Here is a 26,853-nt window from a genome sequence, read left to right as displayed (position 1 = left end):
CAGGCAAGACGTATCCCATATCGTGGTTGATTGCGTCATGTTTGAGGGGGCTGGGGTAGTGGAACTTTCTTGAGTATGATACTGTCTCGGGAGAAAATGACCTTTTCACTGCATTGTTATTTATTCAACTCGCATATTGAAAATGTAATTTTTGAGTGAATAAAAAAAGTTTAAAAAAGGAAATTATTGTGTTAGTTATGGCGATGCTAAGTACTGCTCCTGCTGCTACTGCTGCTACTGCTGCTGCTGCTGCTGCTGCTATTTACTACTAATACTACTACTAGTACTTCTACTACGGCCACCACCACCACTACTACTACTACTACTACTACTACTACTACTACTACTACTACTACTACTACTACTACTACTACTACTACTACTACTACTACTACTACTACTACTACTACTACTACTACTACTACTACTACTACTACTACTACTACTACTTCTACTACTACAACTTATACATGTACTTCTACTAAGTACTTCTACTACTACTACTACTACTATACTACTACTACTACAACTACTACTACTACTACTACTGCTCCTGCTGCTGTTACTATTGCTACTGTTGCTACTATTGCTGCTGTTGCTACTATTGCTACTGTTGCTACTAATGCTACTGTTGCTACTTTTGCTGTTGCCGCTTCTACTGTTGCTGCTCTTCTACAAATGTGGCTATTGCATTCATGCTGTTGCCATTTCTACTGCTACTGCTGCTGCTACTTCTACTATTCCTGATGTTATCTACTACCACTATTACTACTTCTACTACTACTATATACTACTACTACTACTACTACTACTACTACTACTACTACTACTACTACTACTACTACTACTACTACTACTAAGTACTACTACTACTACTACTACTACTACTACTACTACTACTACTACTACTACTACTACTACTACTACTACTACTACTACTACTACTAAGTACTACTACTACTACTACTACTACTACTACTACTACTACTACTACTACTACTACTACTACTACTACTACTACATGTACTACTACTACTGCAAGTATTTATGCAAAGTAGTGAATAAGAGTCATAGAATTGTCATCTACTTTCAAGGCTTTTTGATGTTGGAAAAAAATGGAAATCACCTTATGGATTTTCAGCGTGTGGATTTCACCCAATTTGTATCAGGTTGTTCCCTGTCTCATTGCACTGATACCAGTGATTGTCATCTTGTCAGTTCTGTTATACATGTACATATTTCCATGGATTGTTGACAAATTCAGAATTGATAGAGGTCTCATGAAACAGGGGCCCTTTGAGAAACATCAGGATGTTAATTCATTAACAAAATCAGCTGTAAGTCACCTGATCAGTCAATTGTCATGTGACTGACCTACTTTATTTGAAAGGGTACAGGGGGCTGAAATTGATCACTGTGAGTTGAATAGAGTAAAATGAAACAAACAAAAAATGCTGAAAATAATTGAAATCAAGTACAAGCTGAGGAATTTGTATTTTCTGGGGTTTTCAATAGAACAGTCATTTGCTTTCAGTGTGAATGATGTGATATGAAAAGATATGAAATCATAAATGCATAGATTTTAACATACAAATATTCATTTTATATCAATATAAGTTACAACAATGATGATCACACAAATAAAATAAAGAGTCAATATTTTTTATTCTTAGTTCTATTCATCATCACCTTAATAATATTTTGGGAAAAAAAATCATTTTGGCTCATACTTTGGCCCAATCATATTTAGGGTTGTAATATTTAATTTAGTCCATAACCTGTAGTTCATAGATTTACTGAAAACCCAAGAGTCAATTGATTTGAATGAAAAGAAGAAGAAAAAAATCAAAGTAAAATAATGGGTCTAAAAAACATGAATATGCACAATGTAGATAATATGAAAATGGATGAGTCATGTATATTAGCTTCATCATTAATACCCCTTTCATAAACCCAATTATGCGGCTAATAGCAGCATAATTTGGTCGTAAAATCGGAGGAGGACCAGAGTTATCCGCATTATTTTGATGCTGCAATTATCCGCATAATAGCAGCATCGGGACCAGATTTTGACTTTATGAACGCATTTCGAAAGTAATGCAGATAATTGCCATGGTGCGGTCACAAGGTCACCCTTTTCCAACGCAACCGCATTGGAGGGAGTGTGTGCGGTTGCCATGACGATTATCCGCCTTTTTCAGGACGGACGCTCGTAAAAATAGTGCGGATTATTTTCGGAGTTTGTGAATGCAATTTTTATTGAATTATCCGCATTACTCTTAGGCGGCTAATTGGAGGATGGGTTTATGAAAAGAGTGTTAGATATATTGCCATTTTACATAAATTGTTTTGTAAAATAAAGCCTAACTTGAAAATGTCCTTTTCTCTTTTAGTTCCTGTCAGCTTAAAAATCACCATGACTCCTATCCTCGACATCACAAATTGTAACATGGTCATATAGGTTGCATAATCTTGATACTAGGAAAAAAATAACTTGGAAATTCTCAATATATACACAGCACAAAATTATGAGCAAAATATCTTCATTCCAAGTGAACTCTCCAGCAAGAGGGATTGTTGAAAAGTGACAAACGTATCAAGTCTAAAAACATTGCCTTATATGGTAAACAAAAAGTCATCACACGTATGGAATATTAAAAAAAAATTATAGATCATAAGGGTGTATAAGGGCTTATGGATAGATATACACTGGAGGGGCCTGCTTTATTTTCTGCTAAAAATACTTGACAGTGCGCTATATTCTGCATCATATCTAACTCCCTCAGAGTCACAGCAAAGGATTCTGGGAGGTTAAAACTTGTCGTAAATCTGCGTATGCGCTAGAATATGATTGAAGCAGGATGATCAGTACTATCATGTATCAGAGCCCGCCATTAGTGAGCTTAATTGATGCTATATTGGTTTCAATAAGTAATAAAGTAATTGTAATCACTTGTGATTTGAGTGTAAGTAGATTTTGACTTATCACATGTTGATAGTACATATAGAGCACTCGAATAAAAATTAAATAAGCAATTAATAAGTGTGATGATACAGAAATATACTCTTTGGTAGTAAAATGAGCAAGATCGATTGTTCCTATATTTTATTTTCTCAGATAAGAAAAAAGGAATTTGATGAAAATAAAAGAAAACAGAATGTAGGCTAATCATATTTCAGATGGTTAAGCTTTAGGAAGATAGATCTAATTGGAGAATTATCCTCAAAGCTTTATATTTTGTAGCCTTTTTTGTAACCAGTAATTTTGATTTCATTCATTTATGTATGAGTGCAGATATAAGTGAGCTTTATTTATTATTTATTTTAGATGTTTTTTCTTCCATCTCTTATTGATTCACAAAGCATGATATGAATATGAAAATTACAAACTCCATCTATTTTTTTTATATTGTATTTGAATTATGGTATTTAATACTGAGTGAGAAGCCTTGAAATGATGATGAGAAAAAAGGACAACAAATCTTGCGAAAAGCATAAAGAACCAAATTTTCAAAATCCATCTGCATATTGTAGGTTTGTTTTGTAATTGCTCTTTAAAGTTCATTTTATTTCATGTAAAACTTATGCACAGCAGTAAAATTTGATTGTGTGACTTTTCTTTGCAAATATGTATTTATGCTAATTCTAATTTTAAAGAAAAAAGTATTTTCCTTTAGCCCTGTCTGGGAAAATTCAGTGTCCTCGAAGTTCAGAAATAAGGGGTTTTTCAGAAGACACCCTCTGTGGGGGCTCAAAATGAAAAAGAAAATTGCCAACCTAGCAACATTTTGAACCATGAATGTCTTTCTTATTTGTAGGGTATGTTATTTATTTATTGATAAGGAATATGCATCTATTTGAAAATAAAATCGTCCTTGCATGGGGGGGGGGATAATTTTTTTCTTCAAAACTTGTTCTTGAAAAGTGTGGGAAACAGGAGTCTATGAATTCACATTCACAGAATGAGCATGACTTACGCCGTTCTATTCAGGGTGACGCCAATGGGCATTGAATTGCTTTCAAAATCTGAAGCCAATTAGGGTGTGTTTATGCTTCCATTGCGAGGACAGAATCAGCGATTTCAAACGTTGATTCAAAACGCTGATCGTAAACGTGGTTCTGGGAGTGCTGTTTATGTTTGACTTTTCAGAGCAAATCATGATCTCCAGCTGGCTTCGCATCGTAAAGCAAGGTCAAATTGGGTGTGCCTTTTTTCGAAAGTTCCCCGATTGTTGTTATTACGTATAGATAACATGGAGCAATACGACTGTATTTGCCCGCGGATTTTCTTCTCACCGGAAGCATGTACCAAATGACGTCATTTGAACACGTTTACGATCGTGGTTCTGTTTATACTTCCCCAGAAAGCCTGATTCTGGTCAAACGACGTTTACAAACGCACCTTTTTGTGAGTTTACGATCGGCGTTTTGAAACAGCGTTTGAATGAAAGTAAGCATGGACGCAACCGTGTTTTGGACTAATCACGTTTGGAATCACTTATTCTGGCCTGAAAAGTGGAAGCATAAACACGGCCTTAGTATCCCAACATCCCCTTCTTGTTACTGGGTGGGATGTGATTACTCGATAGAAAGCCAATAGAAATCTTATATCAGGAAAGAGTGACTATTGTGATATTGAATTTGATATTGATATTTTGATACTTGATAAGTTAAAGCCAAAATCAGGTTGTCGCAGTGAGCAAGGTTTTTAAGAGAAAGTCTTTAAAATAATTGGAAATATCACAATGATAATAAGTCAAGATCTAGAAAGTCATGGTATAGTAAAATGTCATATTTTTTTTTTAAACTATGGAGCTAAAAATTTGATAAAAATCTACAAGACAGACATGCACATCTGGGAATTTTTTTCAATTTGGTTTGTTTAGATTTAATTTGAAATTCTATTATTTCCACATTATAATCCCATCTGAATATACAAAATTACAGAGTAAGAAAATTATCACATGTGTTATCAGGAATATGGCTTGGAAAAAAGAGATGTCTACTAAAAACCTTGCTTATTAAAAGATGTTAATTACTGAGCAGTCACTAAATTTCTCCCAGAATCATCTGACTGATCATTTTCACTCAAGTTTACAGTTTATAGTCGTTTGATTGCATACTTTGAATTTAGTTTATGATTGTTAGTTTTTTTGTTACCACAATTGAAATTTGTCTTTAAGAAAATGAAAAGACAGAAATTTTCAGGCCAGGTAAGGTTTCAACCTGGGACAGGAAACCAAGTATTTGTGGATGAAGTAATGGCGGCTCCTGATTACTGCTAGTCTTCTATCTAGGCTTACACAACTATATCCTGTGATGATAGAACCGGGTTATGCCTCCTCCTTCACCTCTTCTTGCTTTTAATCTCTATTGGTGTGAACGATCTACTTTCCGTTTTATTTTAAACCATTTTTTTTTAATGGCAGCATGCTGTTGTAAGGTTCGTGAGTCTTTATCGTAATTGAACATGAATGTTGAGCAATGTTATTCCAAGCTAAGCCTGTGCCATCGTTGGTTTTTCTGCAGTCCAGGTTTGGGTGGTAAAAATCGGGAAGGGAACGGGAACCCCAAAATTCAGGTGATCGTAAGGTCAGTCGGCCGGATGGAACTGCCACTGGAATTGAATAGACTGAAACTGTCAGATTATATTACCTTTGTCTGGAGTTTTCTAACATAGTTACAAAATTTTTAAAGTATGTGATCAAAAAGCCATATTAAAGTCAAGTATTAAATAGATGGTTTTGTAAAAGACAGTTGTGTTCTGAAGCAGAAAGAAATACTTTGTAGGTTCTTTGCTCGTATTCATTTTAAAGCTTATATGTATGATATTACATGTATGAGAAAAATATCTGGCTTAGCAGCTGTTTATTAGTGGTAGAATCTCTTGTTTCTTTCACACCTGTTTGAACAAAAAAAATCCTATCAATTACAAGAAAATATGGATGATTATATTCAGACATGACTGAACCAAAATCTGGGGGGGGGGGCACTCAAATTATATTTTGATATTTTGAAACCCTGAAATGGGGGTCTAAGGAACTGACTACAAGGGTCAAATATGGGGTCCTGGGAACTCAATATATACCAGGCGGTGTGAAAACGGTCTACGGAACGGGATCGCAGTACAGTGGGTACCATCCACGCTAGCGCTGTGCATGTTTAATGTGGGCGCTTGTCATTCGGAGTATCTAGAGAACTGAAAATTAGGTCTGAAAAAGGGGGTCATCAAAACGGCACGTTGCCGTACCACCAATATATGTGAGTCCCCCCCCCCCCCCGACGAAAATACTAGTTAAGAGCTCTCTTTCTCTCTCTCTCTCTTACTCCTGCTCAATCATTAAAATATCTAATAATTACAATTTAATATTCAAGCCTAATTTTTTTCTACCTTCACACCTGATTAAGACAAATAAATATATTGAGCTATCTGATATAGAATTACAACTTGAAGTGGCTGGGTACATATATTTTTTTATGTTTAAAAAGGGTTGTGCCATTTAAATGACACATCCAAATCTCTGATTATTTTTTTTACAAGATATCTGAATTTCTCTTGATACTGCAGTTTCCATGATTTTACCATACTTGTTTCATATGGCTGTGCTCTCACAGGCTTTTAAATCAGGTAGCCTTATATTCAATCTGAGGAGTGCATGTCATTTTAGGAGGATCATTATGATTGTCCAGGAATAGTGGGGAATCCCCAGACTGGCCCCTGTGATGTCATAGAATTAGGGACACAAATTGAGTTGGTATTTAGCAGTAGATAAACACCACTTATAGGTGACACCACTTCAGGAAATTTGAGGGTAATTAAAAGGATATTGAATTTACCACCATTGGTCTGGTACCATGAGGGGCCATTGTTAATGGGCTAAAGAGGTGGGAGGGGAAAATAAATGTTCATCAACAAAGCTTACAATTCAGAAATAATAATTGAAAATGTTGTTTTTGTTTTCGAAAAAGAATTAAGTGAATTTAGGTCCCAGAAGGTTTGCACTTTGCAATCAATAAGAAAATGGCAATGGTTTGTGACAATGGCCAGTTGAGCTCTCTCTTACATTTTGTACAAACATAACCATATCAACCAAACAGAATTATTATTTGAAATACATTTAATTGGTCATAAATCTTCATGCTATAGACCAGGTTTTCCATTCTTACCCCTGCTATTTTTACCTAGCACTGGAGAGAATATTATTTCAATCTCTGTAAAACTGAGAACAATATCCTGTTATGATATATATCAAAACCTGGCAAGATGAAGGAAGTAGAAGTTTCTTTGATAGTAATATAGAGAGGATATGCTGGGTGGGATAGTTTCAAGGTAAATGGTTAGAGTAGTACACACCCCTGGGAATGACCAATGTCCATCAAAAAAAACAACTAAAAAACTAAGAAAGAAAAAACATTCAAGATGAAAGTTTATATTTTCTTCAAATTTAAAATATGTTAGGATAGCACTTTTATGTCCTCACAATCTTTGAATCAATAAAGATAAGGAGGAAGCTAATTGGGTTTGTTAACTTGAGTTTGGGATTAGATAGTGCACACTTTGTATGTACAGTAACCACGAAAATGTGAAATAAAACTTAAATATGATATGAAATATGAAATATGAAAAATAAACTTTTTATGATGTGTCTGCCTCCTCTCAGAAAATATATGATAATCATTGGTATGCTACTATTTATGATTATTTGCAATATGTTCATGGCTAGAGTAACATTATATTAAGCACTTCTCCTCAATCACATATTATAATCATCAAAACAATGTGTTATTTCTAATTAGTCTTTGCTGGTTACTTCTTTACTGATGGGGTATATATTGTGCACATAACATATCCACCTGGTTTTGCCAAAGGCAGTCCTACATGTGTATTACCTCGGCTGAGCATCAACACTGATTTCGGTGCTTGCAGCTTTCTGAGGAACTTCTTCCTGCCGGAAGTGATTACTGCCGATACTCATTTACCTTACCTGGAGTCTGGGTCAGATGCCGCTCGATGTGGGTGAAATTTTTCTAGCTGAAGGAAATGTACACTTTGGCTAGGATTTGAACCCACAAGCCTCTGATTGCAAATTGAGAGTCAGAACCACTAGACCAGGACATGGAGAACCAGATCCCCCTTTAGCTAAATAAAAATGTACAGAATCTAGATTGATTTCAGATGATTCTTTTTTCTGAATAGAACCGTCATAAGCTATAAAGATGCTTACCCATTCATGCAGTCCTATACCCTTTGGAGTCAGTACTTTGTACAAGTGTTTGTAAGACTTCATCAAGTCAAGAAGGCTTATTATTATGTGTTGTGTAGATAGGACACCAGTCCTCCTTTTTATTATGTCTGATAATGCCATTTGTAAGCAAAGAGAAGAAAAGTGGAAATTCTTGGAGAGCTTTTGGAGAGGGTGAACCAATAGAACTTTTGTTCTTTTGAACCAAGAGGCTCATAGAATGCCTGCTCGTTGACCTGTCATCGACATGACTACTCCACTACTCTACAAATAGATCTGTCTTGGTGGAGAACTCTTGCAATTTGAAGCCATTTCATATGATTTTTATTATGATCTGATTGAAAGTTCAGTTGTTAAATCGATTTGAGTTTTCCATTCTGATAGATCGTCCAAAGTTTTCTCAGAAATTGTTCTTCGGCATCTCAAAGTTCTCTGCTTCATTAATTGGCAAGTATTCGTTGTTATCGTTTGGAATAAGTCTCTTTAAATTCCAAGTCTTCAATTTATTTTGCTGTAAAGATCAAAGATTTAGACATGATATAGCCAATTTTTTCTTGCATGTGTTAACTGTTAATGAGTTAGGTAGACTACTTGAAACATTGCTGCAAAATTTCACTCGTCTCTTTATAATTATATCTGAGATGGGATAGAATACTTAAAATTTGAAGACACCACGTTACGAAAGTGTAAATTTTTCAGGGCCCCATAGCATAAAGCTTAATATAATTGTAACTTTACCATCCAATGGTAACTACCATGGCAACAATGCTCATCAGCCAATCAAAATCCAGGATTTCATGAAAGATACCATTGGATGGCAAGGTTACCGTATTGATGGTAAGTTTTATGCAACAGTGCCAAGATCAGTATTCTTAAAATTCAACATGTATAGGCTACATGTTAGTGCTGTGAGTCACCCACAAACTAATACATTTGAGTTCCATAAACACCCTTCCACCTGGTGGTGCCGTCAAGGTCTACTATTTTTGCTTTGAATTTTTTTATTTTGTTATTTCCATTACTGGTGCATGTAATTTCATATGCACATATTTCCATTAGGGATATCACTACGTGTTGCGGTTCTTCAAATCGTACAAATCCTTAATCTGACGGGGGGGGGGGGGGGGGGGGTCTGAACCTCCTTTAAGTGGATAAGTTTGTAATTTGTAAGTGATTTTTATAATTGTAGACGTCATAGTACCCTCTTACCTGGTAAATCCTGGATCTGGCAGTCACTTCACTTCTTGAAAAGTGGGTCTCGAATGGAATTTCAATAATGGGAGAGAAGGAAATGATGATTCAGGGTGAAGGTTTTGATTCTGATTTGGAATAAAAGAATTCAGGGGATGGTTGTTCACCTGTTGTCACTTTTTTTTATTTAAAGTTTGGGATTGATATATGCTCCCTGTAAAATCAAACTTTGGTCTAAAGTGTTGCTTCGACTGTGGATAACTGATTGTAACATATACGTTTATAACAGTGCTGTTTTCATTTCATCAGTGCATTTGATGCTCAAATCATGTGCAAAACTGTCTAGAATAATGACTAAGTAGTTTTATACCTCACCATTAAAGCGTGGAGATTGAACAGAGTAAATGTGAAGAACATACTTTATGGCCGTCTGCACTAGCGCGAGTTTTCAAATTAGCGCGCTATTTCTTATCCGGCAAATTATCCTGATTTGAACAATCTCAAGATTATTTGTAATGGAGATGCAATTATAGCACTAGAACTTCACAGGATTAATCTTGTGATTGCAAATATTCCCAAGTAAACTTGGGAATATTTGCAAAATAGAGTGCTATTTTATGAATTATCCCATCTTGCAGGTGCAGATACACTCAAGATTATTTATTCACATCGTCAGACCCTAATTCTTCGATGCCTCGCTCGAGCAGGAATCCCTCTTCTTGCAATGGTGGAGGTGCGGGCTTCTTGAATCTTGAGATTAATCGCGAAGAGGGCCAATCGGGCTAAAATCTCAAGATTGAGCAAACTATGGCTGGTGCAGCACCACCTAATTTAAATGCAATTTTAACATTTTATAGCTTCCCATATTTGAGTACAGATGGATGGCCAAGTACGTTGAAGTGGACTTAAGAATATTGCAGGCTTATTGTTTTTACTCTAATCACAAATTATACGCAATGATCATAAACAAACTAAACAGATACAACAAATTTTAACCTGTTTTTCTGAAATCAATATGTTGGACCTCTCTGAAAATGAATCTGTTTACTTTATTAATATTTTTTTTTCTGACTGATTTCACAAAACAGAGGTGACCAACAACCTCAAAGCTTGTGAAAGACTTGACAGACATTGCAACAACCCAGCCCAATATTCAAAGGTTCCTTGCAAATAAACATCTATAAATTTTAACATGTAATACACAGGCATTTTGCTCTGCACAAGTTATTTCTTTGTCTCCTCTCAAAATATTTGTTTAAATCACAGAAAAACTTTAAAAAGAATCAGCAATTATGAAGTTACCTTTCAATTAATATTTAGGCTTTAGGATCAATGTATAGTTTTTGTATCCCTATGATAGGAAATCATCTTGTTTGATTTATTTAAGACGTCGGATTAGATATCTTCAGCCCACAGGAAACACACGCGATTTCATACCTCATGAAATCTTGACCTTGAACAAGATGTATATATGGAAAAGGATTTAGTTCTTAAATCAGAGGTGATTAGGAGAGTAAATTGTTTTTGACGATAAAACAGCCAAGACATTTTGATCAGAATATACAGATGAGAAAGAGGAATTCCCCGTGTAAGCCACCCGTTGACCTAGAAACGTTAATTGATGATCAAAGATTGACGCAATCTGCTAGAGTGAAATTAAGCTTTCATTTTTTTATCACATGGAATTAATAGGGATGAGATGATAGCTAAATATGTTGTGACGTGGGGGCAAGGGCATCGGACCAGTTTTTGAAAATTGCTCATTTATTCATTTGCACAGTGTAGTATAGATTACATTGATATTCCTGGTATGACTCATACATCAGCTTTACCTTTTCAATTCAAAGGTACCCCATTTTTATGATATGTTTGGATTGAAATCAAAAATATAAAATTGATATCCATTAGGCAGGGGAAACTGTGTATTATGGAGGAACAATTTGATTATGATGAAAGGAAGGATATTTGGAGTGGCGATAAAGGATGTAGGGATATATAAGATACAATACTCTTAATGCAAAAAAATAACAATGAAGTTTTTAATGCTAATGATGCCTATTTTAGTTTCATGTGTATTGTTATAGCTCATTTTATACTCTTTCATTGGTTAATCTATTCAAAACATCTGTTCATATGATTATTTACTGTGTCTTCTGATGTATTATTAGTATGTTGACTATATGATTATGTGTCTTTTCTTTTTATATCTTTCGTATTTGTTATTTTTGTAGAATTGTTATATTAACTCTCGGAATAGAAATACATAAAAATAGAGTTAACAATTGATTGATTCTATGATATAATTTGACGCTTTCCAAAAACACTTGTTATGGATAAAGCATTTGATTATTTATGATGACACCAAGAGTATTCCCATAGATCAAGAGGACTACAAAACTCCCATTTGCTAAATGGTTTGAGCAAGTTTTTAGAAAGATAATGAAAATAATCACAAACTTATTTGCTATATTTTGCATAACAAAAGGAAATTTTGTAGAGCCATGCATGAGTGAGCAGTGAGCACACATTACCGACAGAAATCACATTTTTTGAAAGACACAAAGTAATTTTCATAAATCTTCTTGTCATATTCTCTTTCTGTTGAATTATTAAGTGCACTTATTTACCATTATAACTACCACTCGATTTGCATAATGTGAATTCATTTAATGAGTAATTTTTGTTAATGGTAGTATTTACTATTATTAGTAATTCAATTAGTTTAATTCAATTTGGGCATTCCTCCTTTTTATTTTTATGTAGGGATGGAAGATTACAGAAAGGTGATGAGATTTTACTCATTAATGGGACTGGTCTCCTGAATGTTACACACAAAGATGTTGTGGATATCCTTCAAGCCAGTGGTAGCATAGTGCAGCTTGTTATTGCCAGAAAGGTAGGTACAGTGTTCACAATGTGCCACAGTGTGTTCACAGTGCCACATTGTGTTCCCAGTTTGTCTATAGGGCATTCACAGTGTGTCTACACTCTACAGTGTGTTCACAGTGTGTCTACATTCTAAAGTGTGTTCACAGTGTGTCTACACTCTACAGTGTGTTAACAGTGTGTCTACACTCTTCAGTGTGTTCACAGTGTGTCTACACTCTACAGTGTGTTCACAGTGTTTCTACACTCTACAGTGTGTTCACAGTGTGTCTACACTCTACAGTGTGTTTATAGTGTGCCTACACTCTACAGTGTGTTCAGTGTCACAGGGTGTTCACATTGTGTTCACAGTGTGTCTATGGGGTCTTTACAGTGTGTCTACACTCTTCAGTGTGTTCACAGTGTGTCTATAGGGTGTTCACTGTGTGTCTTCACTCTACGGTGTGTTCACAGTGAGTCCTCTTCAGAGTGTCACAGGGTGTTCACATCGTGTTTATAGTGTGTTTACACTGTGTTGACAAGTGTGTTTACAGTTTGTTGACAGTGTGTCGACAGTATGTTCACAGTGTGTTCACAGTGTGTACTCCGTGTGTTCTCATAGTAGACTATATGAGGATGTGATTCACAATGTTAAAATGAATAACAGTGTGATAATTTTGCACTGTGGATATAAGTACATACCTCTAAAGTATACAAAGTCTTCCCCACATATTTTCCAACTGTGGGACACTCTCCAGCAGGGCCCACCCACAGTAGAACGGTTCTTAAGAGCTAAAGTGGCTACCCTGGGTAAATAAGTACATGTATTATTATCGATTTGAAAAATTTTGTAAAGAAATATAAACAATCACATTCAACACTATCATTGCTGCCAGAAACTTGGATTCAATCAAAGAATTTTCCACATTATATCACTCACTCAACATTACACTTTGACAATATAAAATTATGAATAAGTATATATATATATATATATATATATATATATAAAATTGAGATTGACAGAATAAGACAAATTATTAATGCAAGTTATTTGAAAAGGCTATGAATGCATTTAATTGTGATGTATTATTTTGATACCTGTGATGTTGTATTCTCCTTTAGATATTTTAACGTTTCTTGGGTTAATTCTAACACTAAGCAACAATTCAAACCAACGAAGGTAAAAATATACAATCAATCATTATTATTGAATGTATATTTTTACCATAGTTAGCTTCGTTAATGTAAGTTTCAATTATCAAATGACCTCTCCCACGTTCAGGCAGCATCTAAAAACAACACCCGCTTTATGGGTAGTTTCCGAGCTAATGTTGTAGTGGCTGTCTAGAGAGGAAACTATCCCGTCCAAGCTAAACATGACTTATCAAAAATGTATGCTAAGACACCTTTTAGGTCTCATTCATTCCCACCATGTGTAGAGTTATAATTTCTGTAGTAAAGACATACAAGATGGTTCATTTGGTATATGTAAACATTTACACGGAAATTTGATTTCCACTGGTACATGTAAGTTACAAAATATATAGAAGAACATAAACAAGAACAGGGTTTTTAAAAAAGTAATGAAACTTATTTTTAGAGAATTTTAGATGCACATCTCAGTTTTTGTCAGACCTATTAAGGAAAGGTGAAAATATCAAATTAGATTGTTTTCATACTATGGAAGCCAATAGGAGGTGTGCAGATTTTGGGTGTAGTGGTTCGGTCACTTGACTCTTAAACCAAGGGTTGAGGGTTCAAATCCTACCCGGGGCTTATGTTCTTTGGCAAGGCACTTATCCACATATGTCACTCTACCACCCAGGTGTTAAATGGGTACCTGGTAGGATGTGAAAGTCAATGTATTAATTAGATTGGCATGTGTGCACTGATAAACTGTTGCCTGGCCAGGATAATCCCCAGGGAGTGGAGATGGTGTACTTTATGTGTGGAACAGTGATGGATCCAATGACCAGGGTGATAATGATTATGCAATCATTTAGAAAGAAACCAAATTATGAAGTGCTATATAAATTTAACTATTATTATTATTGTTAAAAGCAAATACATAGGCTTGAAGTTTTCACACTGTCAAAATGATTACAGGTAATAAACAAAACAGGAGGCGAATAATACATAAAGGCATGGTCTGTGCATGTGATATTTCACTTGCCAACATTTCAAAAGAAAATTAATACAAGTTGCACATTATATGGGTGGTCTAGTGGTTCTGACTCTTGTCTCTGAAACACAGGGACATGGGTTTGATTCGACACTGTATAGGCCTCCAATCAATAAGTTAAATACTCATTTTGCTTCTAGATTGAGATGTGCTTTTTTTTAAATATTCAATAAAAATCATACCATTTAATGCCTTCTGAGCAACTTAACCCTGCCATAGTATATATTATTTATTGTATTATTTCTCTCTTTGAAATATATGTGATACATGTTTTTGATTTCCAATACATTCTCATTTGTGCTAGTTTGGATAAGTTTAGATAATTAGATATGTAATGGAAACAAGTGGAGAAAATTTTGCGAGCTTAGTTTATGGCTAATTGAGTGACAGTATATTTCATTCAGAGGAAGTTTGCTGCTTGAAGTATTTTCCTGACATTTCATTAGGAACTTGCCCCCTCTCTGCCTCCCTCCCTCAATGTGAAGGCCCTGAAATTCTGCAATATCACCGTTAATATGTCATATTTGTTGATACGTTTGCGTGATTTGTTTGGGGTAATTTGTCAACAAAAATTTACTTCACATTGATTAATAATGAAGTCATCAGTGGCTGGTGGTAGGGATTTATGTATCCAAACTTTCGAAATTAAAAAGCCTCTCATGAAGAGCTAATTTTTTTTCAAGATTCAAGGTAATTTGTCCAAAAAAAACTGTATTCATGCATGCATACTGCATCAGTTTTTCACCCTCAATGGCATTGTATTGAGTCTATAGCATGTTGTAATACTAATAAACCTGTACAAAAATAATTCTATGTTACATGTTGCTTTTCAAATAGATTGATGAACCCCATAGAAATTAGTATCCCTTCTGAAATTATGGTTAGTTGTAAAGTGTAATCTTTTGAATTCAACACTAATACAGATCTTGTGAGAATGGTAAACTACATGTAAATGGAATTCATGAATATGATAAATTTCATGATGAATAATGATGATATTCCTAATTTTTATCATGTTTTCAAATGCTTCAAGTGTGTTGTAGATATTATAAATGTGGCCATTTGATTCTTGCATTCCCTCTCACATGATGTATGCAATTTCTCCACTCCATGAGGAGCATTCCAGTAGCATCCGCCAAGTTTGAAGTTTTAAGCATACAACATTGGTTTTAGTGTAGTGGAAAAGTGTAAAATAATGTCTTGCCATAGGATGGTAAAGTCATAGTAAGACTTGAAGACATGTCCCATTTTGATATAGGCTACATTCACAACCACTACACCATGTCTGTTATGGCAAATAGAGGCCAGCAAGGGCACCTATTTGGACCTCTCTTTTTTTTCAAATTTGAATCTGAAATGAGCTAACAAGTTGCATTATAAAATCTGAAAAAATCTTGTCTGAAACCCCTTGAAGAATATTTCAACTGTCTTCAAGGAAACTAGAAGTGTGCCGGCATGTCTAAGTTTAATCTCTGAAAATGTGATGAAATTTTTTGTTGCTAAGCAACCATAATTCGCATGTCTCATCACAGGCAAGAATATTGAGTCTAGACTTGACCTAGCTGAAGGATGACACGGAGAAGGGGATTAGGAGGGGGGTCATTTGACCCCTTCGGTGACAAATTTGTAGAGAGATGATGTCATGACGGTAGGGGTAGGGTGAATCATTTGAACTCTACCTTGTCAGGAAAAGGTGAGGTTGAGGGAGAGTGTAATTTGCAAATATCTTTAAAGATGGACTCTCTCTAAGGTTTTATTTAAAAATGTGAATAAACTAAGGAAAAACGCTGAAATTGCATCAAGTAATAGCTATCAAAATAGTAATCAGTTAGATGGCTTTCCCTGCTTTGATACCAATAACTGTAGTGAGTGTAGGCCTACACTTTTAATAGCCATGTTTACTTTTAATGTTTCAGGTTCATAGTTGGTGTCAAATTCAAGATTGATTTTCTTTTACGAGCTCTAGTTTTCACGTCTGCATTATAATTTACATCAATAAATATTATTTGTTGACATGAATTTTTTAAAAATAGCTTTGACTTAGGAATAAGTTTTAGATTTGTTTTAGGATAATTTTTGGCGTTAGGATTTCAAAATTGATCATATTACAAATAATACAATTTCTATCATATTATAAAGAGGCAAGTTAAAAAGATTGGGTAATTCAACAAAGATTTTAGTATATAATTAAGTCTCATAGAAAGTTTTGTCCTTTTGCATTCTCTTTTTACATTTTGGGGTTGAAATGGAGGGAGGTTATTAAAAGGCAGAAAATTGAATAGTTGGTCTAGCCAGAAATCTGATGAAAACAAGGAAGGGCATTTAGCCCCCTATCGATCGGTAATTTGTAGATAGCTGATATCATTTAGAAGTGCATTTCCATGAATCACTGCCTCATCCAATATTGGAAGACTTGCATGGTATTTGTTTCCTCTATAGAGGAAGAGTTTAGGAGGCATATTTGCCCCTCTTAGTCTGTCTTTTTTCGTAATAATATTTATAATAATATTGATGATGATGAATATAGTAATAATAATGATATTATTAGTTATAATTATAGCAATGATGATAATGATAATAATATAATGATAATAATAATATTAATAATTATAATTGTTAATGATAATAATAATAATAATATGCAACAGTTATATAGCGCTTAATACAAATGTTTCTAAGCGCTGCATACTATTACCCCGGCTTTAGCACGGCTACCCTGATCGGGCGCATCGAGCATTCAAGGAATTTCTTCCTACTGGGTACCCATTTACTACACCTGGGTCGAGAGTGGCAAATGTAGATAAACGCCTTGCCAAAGGACGCTAGTGCTGCAGTGGGATTTGAACCCCGGTCCTTGTGGTTCACAGTCCGGAGACTTATCCACTGAGCCACAACACCTCTACTGTAATAATAATAATAATAATAATATTAATAATTAGAATTGTTAATAATAACAACAACAACATTAATAATAATAATAATAATAGTAATAACAAGAAAAAGTATAACCACGATAATGAAATAAAAACATAATGATAATGATAGCTACTTAGCTAGATCTTAGAATTGATACTGTGGATAGAGATGAATATTGTTTTGTTTGGATACAAATATAAAGAGTCTGATTAAAACTAAAAATTAATGAACGATAAGTCTATTCTTCTTTTATTTTTAAATAAAGAAAGGTTTACATTCCTTCTTTCTTATTGTTTTGTTATTTTCTCCCTCCCAAGAGTCACTAAACAACAGGAAACCAGAGAGTTTCAATCACTCTTATTCATGCCATATTTTCCAGTATTTGAAATCTTGAAGGGGCAGTGACATTGATCAGTACTTATCTACTCTGACATATACGAGAGTAGCTATTTCTCTTGGAAGTTTTCAAAGGATATTATATGAGTCATCTAGTCTAGGCTATTGAATTTCCTGAAGTCAAGACTATGATTATAGGCGATGTAAACATTAACTTTGCATGCATACATGTACCTGGTACATCCAATTCATTTCTTAAAGCACCTAAATTTTTGACCAAAGCCCTGTGATAAAAAAAAAAAAAATTTGCATATAAGTGCTTAGTAGCATTCAAGAGTTATAGCCCTATATTCTGAACTCGGGGCAGAATTTAAACTTTGATCTAAAGTTGTGGTTTTACTATAGATAGCCAAATTCGACACAAATCTCTAAAACAGTACTTATTAAATTTATCCTTCAGAAGTGAATGAATGCGCATTGATTTGAACTCTTTTTATTCAGACTGATTTCTGATTATTTAATTCAAATACATTGTTTTATGTCATTAAGTGGATGCTACATGTATTAAAGTGGAATTGTTTTGGTGCAGCGATTCCGACTCTTGCCTTATCAGGTGTCCGAACCCCACCAAGGCCTGGTGGTCTTTAGCAAGGCGTCCATCCACACTTTGCATCTCTCCACCCAGGTGTTGGGTACCCGGTAGAATGCGAAAGCCTCTGTAGTATGCCTAGCAGTTGAGTCTTGGAACTCTCGTTGGAATGCTCCCCAGGGAGTAGAGAAAGTGCATACATTGTATGTGGACATGCCCGGATCTATTGACAGGTGTTATTATAATTATGATGTCAATCACTTTAAAACATATTGTAAGTATTAAGTGCTGTATGTATCTATATATCATTATGTTCATAATTCATTATCATATACTATCAACCTTAGGGTGCCCATGGTGTTTCTAATGTTACACATCAACAATAGAAATAGAAAGAGAAATAGACTTTCCCCTGCGCATAATTGAATTGCTGAGAGAGGAACTTTTCGGTTCACACTTACATGTTTCTCACTAAATATTTTTAGATTACTTATAGTTCTTGTCTTCAGAAGAGCCCCCAAATTGTGATTATATTTGTTTATTTTAACCTTTGCGTTTTCAGTATATCTGTCTGTTGGCATTCACACATGAGGCACCCCATAAATTGACGTCATTGGCCCAGATTGATATCTCTTTATCTTAGGGCATTCTATCAGGTGGCTTTCATCAGCGAAATGTTAGTCAGTCCTCGCAATTTTTCCTGTTTATGAATGCAATTTGATCTCTGCGGAATGACCTTCTTTGGAACAGAGTCATGTTCATGTGTACAAATAGATCTCCTGTCATCTGTATGATGTCCAACAAAAGAGGGCGGTATTCCTCCTTAAACTCTTAAACCTTCCTCTAATTAAACATTAAAATAACCTTTTATCCATTTTTTTGTACAATCATGTACAAAAGAGATTATTTTATTCTGTTTAGGGAAAAAGGTCATCTTTTGCAAAGTCTGTTTTTATTTGTTGATTGATACAATTTTTTTCTTCTCTGCTTTCACATTGTTATGGAAGAGAAATTGGGCAGTTAATTTCAGTTGTAATAATTCTAAACATTCGTAACGTCATTGATATCAATATATTTCTTTGTTTCGTGTACATGTATAAAATCTTGATTTATATGTATTGTGATTGTAAACTTATTGATTTGAAAGAGGAAGAAAATGAAATATTATTCAAAACAAAAATGTTTTTTTTTTTATTCTCTGGAAGTGGATGATGCAAAGATTCTTGTGGCTTTAACTGAGAATGCACAGTGTGAAAAAGAGTCTCATTTTTCCTTACGTAATGGAAAGCTAGTGCTCAGACTAGGAATTTCCCAAGCCAGTTCTAAATGATCAATACTTATTATGCCTGAATTCTGTTGACACTAACACTGATATCATAGTGTATAGCTGTCACTGTACTGAAATATTTTGTGGAATCGTTTTGATCTCTGCTGACCTCTCTTTACCAAGATGTAGTTTGTAGGTACCAATTAATCAAAATGAGATTTTTTTAAATCTAAAACTTCCCCAATAATAATAATGATAATAGGCCTATTTAAATAGGGCATTTATTCAGCTGTGCTTAACACTTATAATAATAATAATAACGGTACATTTACCCAGGGTAGCCACTTCAGTTCCGAAAACTGTTATCCCAGCTTTTATTATTATTATTATTACCTGGCTAAGCTAGGTTACCTATTCAGATGCACACAGCTTTCTGAGGAATTGCCGGTACCCATTTACCTCACCTGGGTGGAGTGCATTACACTGTGGATGAATTCCTTGCTGAAGGAAATTACGCCATGGCTGGGATTTGAACCCATGACCCTCTTTGTTTCAAAGTCCGGAGACTAATCCACTGGGCCACAATGCTCCACACTTGATATTGATTGTACTTTGGTATTATTACCTGGGTGTAGTTGAGCCACCACGCAGGTAGTAAATCATTCCAGGAAGAAATCCTATGAGGTACCTGTTTGCCTCTCCTGGGTTGGATGCAGCCAGTGTGGATAAATTTCTTGCTGAAGGAAATGAGCACCTGAAGTAGGGTTTGAATGCTCAACCCTCTGATAAAAAGGCAAAAATATCAAGACCTCTATACTCTTATGCTTTCAGCCACCACTCGGAATAAATACAATTTTATTTATTTTTCTTGTAGCGGAAAAGGAGACACCAGTATCAGGGAGGAGGTGTCATCTTTCCATCAGATGCGTCCGATTCCAGCAGTCTCTCCAGCCAACCTTCAACGCCCCATGGTTCCCCAAGACTAGGGACCCGGCGCTTCCACTCCAAGGAAAATCTCATGCCAACGACGCTGCCAACCGCAAGACCCCCGACGGCAAGGATCAGTCCCCTGGACGTGGGTGTCCATTGCAACGACAGGATGGGCAATGGGAGCCTAGGATCTGGCCAAGCACGCTTTTCAAAGTGAGTAGGATACTAACTCAAGTTAACACATTACATTCCAGAACCGGGAAGTCCCTCTACAAAGCTTGGGAAGAACAGAATGTAGAAGACTACAGGCTTGAGAAAAGGCAATAGGCGGTTTCAAACCGCCTCGATCACAAGAATCCCCGTTAAATTACGAGAACTTTTTAAGGCTAAAAAATACCCGTTAATTATTCCTGCATTCACACCGCCCCGAAACACATCCTTCGGGATAAGTTCCCGAAGTTACGAGCATGCGCAGTGTGGTCTGATAAGCAGGCAAGGCGGGAGATTCAAAATCACTTGCCCAGCAGCCACCCACGCCGCCGCGCCCAACGACACGCTGGGATAAAAGTTCCCGTAATTTGCTTTCACATCGCCAAAATACCTGCGACCTTGGAAAAATCCCCACGAAAGTTCTCGTAATTTCGCCAAGTACCTACTATTTAGCGGGTATTTTCTTTCGGGGAAATTACGCGTAGTTTGCTTTCACATTACCAAAATACCTGGTATTTTCTGATCGGGGTAAATTTCCCGATCAGAGAATACCTGGAACTGGCGAACTTCGAGGCGGTCTGAAACCACCTAATTAAAAGTCAACATGTGGACACTATAATCTCAAGTGAAGTTGTTTTGCTTCCCATAATCTGTCCTCAGGTTTATAGGTGTCACGCGCATAAAACATTCCCCATAGACTTGTGTGTTAAAATGGCACTTTTAAAAAATTCATAAAAAATAAACGTGAAATTAGAGGGTCAAATGTCTACTACCATTGGATAGGATATATATCTGACATTCCATATCTGACCAGAAAAGGGTATCGTAGCCAGCTCATTCTAAAAATAAATTGCCATTTATGAAGATAATTATGATGGGATCAAATTTATCAAATGAAACAGTAAAATAGCCCTCATTCTTCTGCCAGTCAAAAAATGGTTCCAAAGTCATTGATATATCTTCCCAATTCCCAACTCTTGTCAATCAGCAATATCAAATTGAAAAAAATTTGAATGGGTTGGCTCGAATGAATATCTTTTGCCTGCCAGTTGTAATTAGGCCCGTGTAACCTTTACTCTCAAGTGAAGTTGTTTGGCTTCCCATAATCTGTCCTTAGGATTTTAGATGACGGGCCATTTTGTCTCGCCCTAAACCATACCCTCAAACTTGTTAACAGGAAATGCCATGAGTGAATCCATTTGAAAAACAGAATATATTTATTCATTCATTCACAAATAATCTTTGAAAGCACTACTAGATTATTTCTAGCTGGTATGAATGGATTATATTATGATTTTCTGATCTCGATTTATATCGCTGTCAAGTTGCCGATCGGAAAGCCTGACGTATTCTCTACAATATATGTATATTTTTTCTCCTCGATTTTAATGTGGTCCTGGTTAGTTGCTACAGATTTTAAACTGAATGAAGAGATTAAGTATAGAGATAGTCTGATATAACGTGACACTTCTCACCCTCGCAATCAGTGTAGTGTGAGGTCATCACTTGAAAGTACTGACAAACCTATACTAGTCTTTCCTTCAGGAGAAACTTTCTGTATGAATTAAATATTTTGTTATTGTCTTATTTTGTTATGAATATTGCATGTTTTATTTATCATTACACTAATAAATAAAACAACTTTTCTGCCACTAGGCTGATTTCCAGTAAGTCCATATAAAAATATAATTATATATAAATCAAGAATTACAAAAGTGATTCTATTTAGTCCAGGAAGTAAACAAACTATTTCTTAATATGCTGGAATCCTTGACTTAATGGTTTTTTTTAACGGTACCTTGATATTTGATCCTGCAACAATTGCTTCTATGGAAAATGCACACATTAAGCCAAACTCAAATTCTAATCCTAATTCTACATCTTCATACAAATTACCCAAAAGGAAATATTTGCAGGAGCTGATCAGGAGCTGCATAACGGTATTGAAAGTGGGGGGGGGGGAGGGTTGACAATGCAAAGTCAGATGGCAATTTTTTACAATTTTGTACATGGTTTTGGAAAAAAGTGGGGATGGGCGGCTGAAGCCCATCCAGCACCCCACCCCCCCTCCTCCGTTTCCTCGGCTCCTGGTAATGTCATGGAACCTTAAAAACACCTTTTATCCAGTCAGGGTTGATATACACTTGCTGTTTTTACTTGGTATGCAGTAGGTTTTTTTTAAGCATGATTGCTGTATGTGACATTGGTGTATAGATGTTATGTGTGACCAGCTTCTCCCAAAAGGACAATAAGTTGCCAGTGAAGGTTTTCTTTAAATAGCAGAAAAGCAATTTGCTCTTTAACAAGCACAAATTTAAAAATTAGCTTATCTGAAAAAGTAATTCTTCTTCTTCATACTGTTGAAATTTGAAGTTTTATATTTGAATAAAAGAGAAGATACAAGAGTTTTTTTGATACCATTGTTTGTGGACTGCTTGGAAGACTCAGAGATTGCATTGTGTGCACATACCATGCTTGAATGAACCCTGAACTTCAAACCTTATTTTCGCCTTATCTTTTGAAGCCATCACTGAATTTCTTCTACATTAAATCAATTAGTTGTGTTGGGTTTTGTTGATTAATTTATGAAATTTTAATTAATAATAATGTTATAGGTATAATATAAATTATATGTCATTTTAAAGCTTGGGATATACTTTTCAAAGCTCAAGAAACATCTAAAAATTCATTTTGAGCGACTTATCGTTGGTTTTGGGTTCGCCGGTCACATGTATCGTTTCATAATGTTAGAGCACACTTCTTGCCAGAAAGTTGGCACTATGACCATGTTGAATATCTTAAAATATGCTCATGAGTTGCATGTGCGTAAGCTGCATGATTCACGCTTACCCGCGCCTCCTGTAAAGTCGCTTCGGTCAAGCTGGCAAGGATGCCCCAAACGACAATCATAATTAAAGATCTGTAATTACCTCCCTCCAGGAACGAATACCTATAAACAGTTGTAAATATTAAACCCCTATCATTATGCCATATGATACACAACATTGCTACAGATATTGTTTTTGTGTTATCTGACCTTCTGCAGTTTATACGATGATGTGCAATCAATACATGATTCATATTGATAGAAATAACTTTCCCTTGAAATTGTAGTTGCTAGACAATGTACACAACTCTATTCAGACAGAATGGTTTACTATTATAAACTGTGAAGAAATTAAATGATACTTGTGGACTGTTTGATGTTCAGGAGCATTGATTGACCAAGTATGGTCCGGAGTATGGGATTCTGTGTATTATTTATAACAGTATAGCAATGATGGAATCACATTTGTCAAGGCAAGTATATGCTTTTATTCAAATGTGTCGTATCTGTGGCATGCTTTGAGTAATTAATGTTGGGTTGGGAACATTTATTCTGACCCTTTTTTCATGGCTTGTGTGAAAGAAAGAGAAAGAGATACATGTAGAGTGAGAAAAAGGGTGAGGAGTGAGAGAGACCAGAGGTGATTGGGCTGTTATATAACATTATAAAAAATATATTTTTTATGTTATAGTCAAAGGAGTTCTGTAACCTAGATTTTTTCAATGAATTATGTGAAATTGGCAATGGAATTTAAGTGCACATAGGCTCAATAAAATAAATATGGTTTTCACCCACTCCCCCCCCAAAAAAAATGAATAGATAGAATGAATAAAAAGTAAATTGAAATAAAGAAAATAAGAAAAAGTTAAGATGAACTAAAACAGAAAAAAAATATATAATGAGGAAAATTTTGAGATAAAAAACTCAGATTTTCCTTAGGAAAAACACTTTGGAAGATTGTCCTTCATTTTTTAACAGTTCAGTAAACTTCATATACCAATTGTATAACCAACTCTATTCCTACCAAACACCCCCTGGCAGTATCACAAGCAAATTGGTTATCACATATACAAGCTATGTCATGCAAGTCCATGCCCATGTATCAATGTGTCTTTTAAATGTCAACCCATTGCCACTCACATATGTGGTTGAAATGAACCATATCTTGATTTGTTATTTTTTGTATCTTTTGAGATAGTGCTATCCTGTTCCCAGCAGTTCTTTTTTTTTCTAGTTCTTTCCATGATTGGTTAATTGAGCCCTAATTCTCATAGTATCCTCGTCAAGCTCTTGTCATCCCTAATTGCCATTAGTATCCATGGGAACATAAATTGATATCGGAATTCAATATGGGATCATAATTGTCTTTAATGAGCATACCCACGATGAAGTTCATCGCGAGATTAATCATGAAAATTGCATTATCCTGACATCTTAGTTATAATCTCAGTCATATTGAGTTGACACCAGCCTAAAATGAGATCGTCACCAGACCACCCTGAACAAACTAATATGTTCTTATTTAGTGAGTGAGTTTGAGGGAGCTGGGAGGCAGGGGGGGGGGGTGCTAGGAAGAAGGAAGGTAGGTGTGGGGGCATGCAAGAAAGAAAGAATATTCATTGCTGAATTTGATAGTGCGAGCAAGGAGGGAGGGAGAGGGGAATATCATTGGAAAATATAAGAGCGAGAGCAAGGAGGGAGGGAAAGGGGGGAAGGGATTGGGAGAATATTCATTGGAGAATTAAAGGGATGGTCCAGACTGGAAATATTTATATCTTAAAAAAATAGAGTAAAATTCTCCGAGCAAAATGCTGAAAATTTGATCAAAATCCGATCACAAATAACAAAGTTATTGAATTCTAAAGATTTGCATTATTCCGTTGAAACAGTTCTAGGCATGTCTTTATGAATATTCATTAGGTGGGGTGATTATGTCATATCCCCATTTGTTCTTTTGTATTTTATTATATGAAATTAGGTTTATTCAAAATTTTTCTACCAAGAACTACATGTAAAACAATTGGATGGCAACTGATTGTTAAAGTGAATTAGTTATTTATTGCCACAACTTATTTCATCATAATTGAGATACATCATTTACACTTGTATGAAAAAATGAAACATTTATGATTTCATGGAACAACATAACAAAAAGGGAAAGTGGGGATGTGACATCATCAGCCCACCTAATGAATATTCATGACGATGTTTGTTTTAACAAAATATTGATGAACTTTAAAATTCAATCACTTTGTTATTTGTTATCCGATTTCGATGAAATTTACAGCATTTTACTCTATTTATTTAGATATAAATATTTTCAGCCTGGACCATCCCTTTAAAGAGTGAGAGAGAGAGAGAGGATGGATGGAGGGAGAATATCTGTTAGATATTCCATGATCTAGAAATCTGATCAATTTGTGGTGCAGTCTTTCAGTAGGTTGATCATTGATATAAAGCTTCTTAGGATATAGGATGTTCAATGTTTCCTCCTATAAATAATACATTAAGGGCTTTGATGAAGATGGAGATGGTTCTAAAGGATGAACTCCTATTAACCTGTCAAACACGATAAGTTTGAAGCAGAGTATTCTTATTATATCATGCTACCAAATATATCCCAGAGACCAGGGGCGGATCCAGGATTTTCCAAAAGGGGAGGGGCACATTTGCCCTTCAAAATTTGACAAGCAAAAAAAAAGGTCCCCAATAAAATCATTTGGTGTGACTCTCATGGGGGGGGCACACTTGTGTTTGAATGGCATATTTACATTATAAATATTGATTATGACTCTCAAAAGGGAAGGGGACATGGGTTGTATGTGCCCCCCCCCTGGATCTGCCTCTGCCAAGGGACTCATGTCAAACTGAATCAATTTTTCAAATGGTATTTTATTTCAAGATTGATTTGCAGCAGTGGTGTATGTAGGGCACATCTGGCCCGTGCCCCCCCCCCCTTTGAGAGCCGTAGTCAATATTTTTAATGTATGCCGTTCTCATACAAGTGTGCCCCCCCCCCTTTGAAAGACACAGCATATATTATTAATGGGAATATGTTGTCATTACACAGGTGAGGACCTTTTTCTCCTTCTTTTTTATAGCTTTTTAAGCTTTCCTTCGGAAAATGTGCCTCCCCTTTGGAATATCCTGGATCTGCCTCTGATTTGCAGTATGAGCTACATTATACAAATACAAATATTTTTACAGATAGAATATTAATGCATAGACACATTAATATTTATTGAGAAGTAATATTGGAATAGTATTACCAAAATATATGTACGAAGCATGAAG

General features: G+C 35.4%; 1 protein-coding gene across 5 annotated transcripts in view; it reads left to right on the top strand.

Annotated features, from left to right (window-relative positions):
* LOC121415060 overlaps positions 1-26,853 on the top strand; it is a 164,462-nt gene that overhangs the window by 44,058 nt on the left and 93,551 nt on the right. For all 5 annotated transcript variants that reach the window (XM_041608140.1, XM_041608139.1, XM_041608138.1 and 2 more), the window contains 2 exons: positions 12,198-12,330; positions 20,467-20,735. In XM_041608140.1, coding sequence (XP_041464074.1) covers positions 12,198-12,330; positions 20,467-20,735 — 402 coding nt within the window. The remainder of the gene's footprint in view (positions 1-12,197; positions 12,331-20,466; positions 20,736-26,853) is intronic.

The sequence above is a fragment of the Lytechinus variegatus genome, chromosome 5 (genome assembly GCF_018143015.1).
Source record: "Lytechinus variegatus isolate NC3 chromosome 5, Lvar_3.0, whole genome shotgun sequence".
NCBI classification, from domain to species: Eukaryota; Metazoa; Echinodermata; class Echinoidea; order Temnopleuroida; family Toxopneustidae; genus Lytechinus; species Lytechinus variegatus.
Note: the sequence above shows the minus strand (reverse complement) of the source record. Positions and strands in the feature narration are given on the sequence as shown.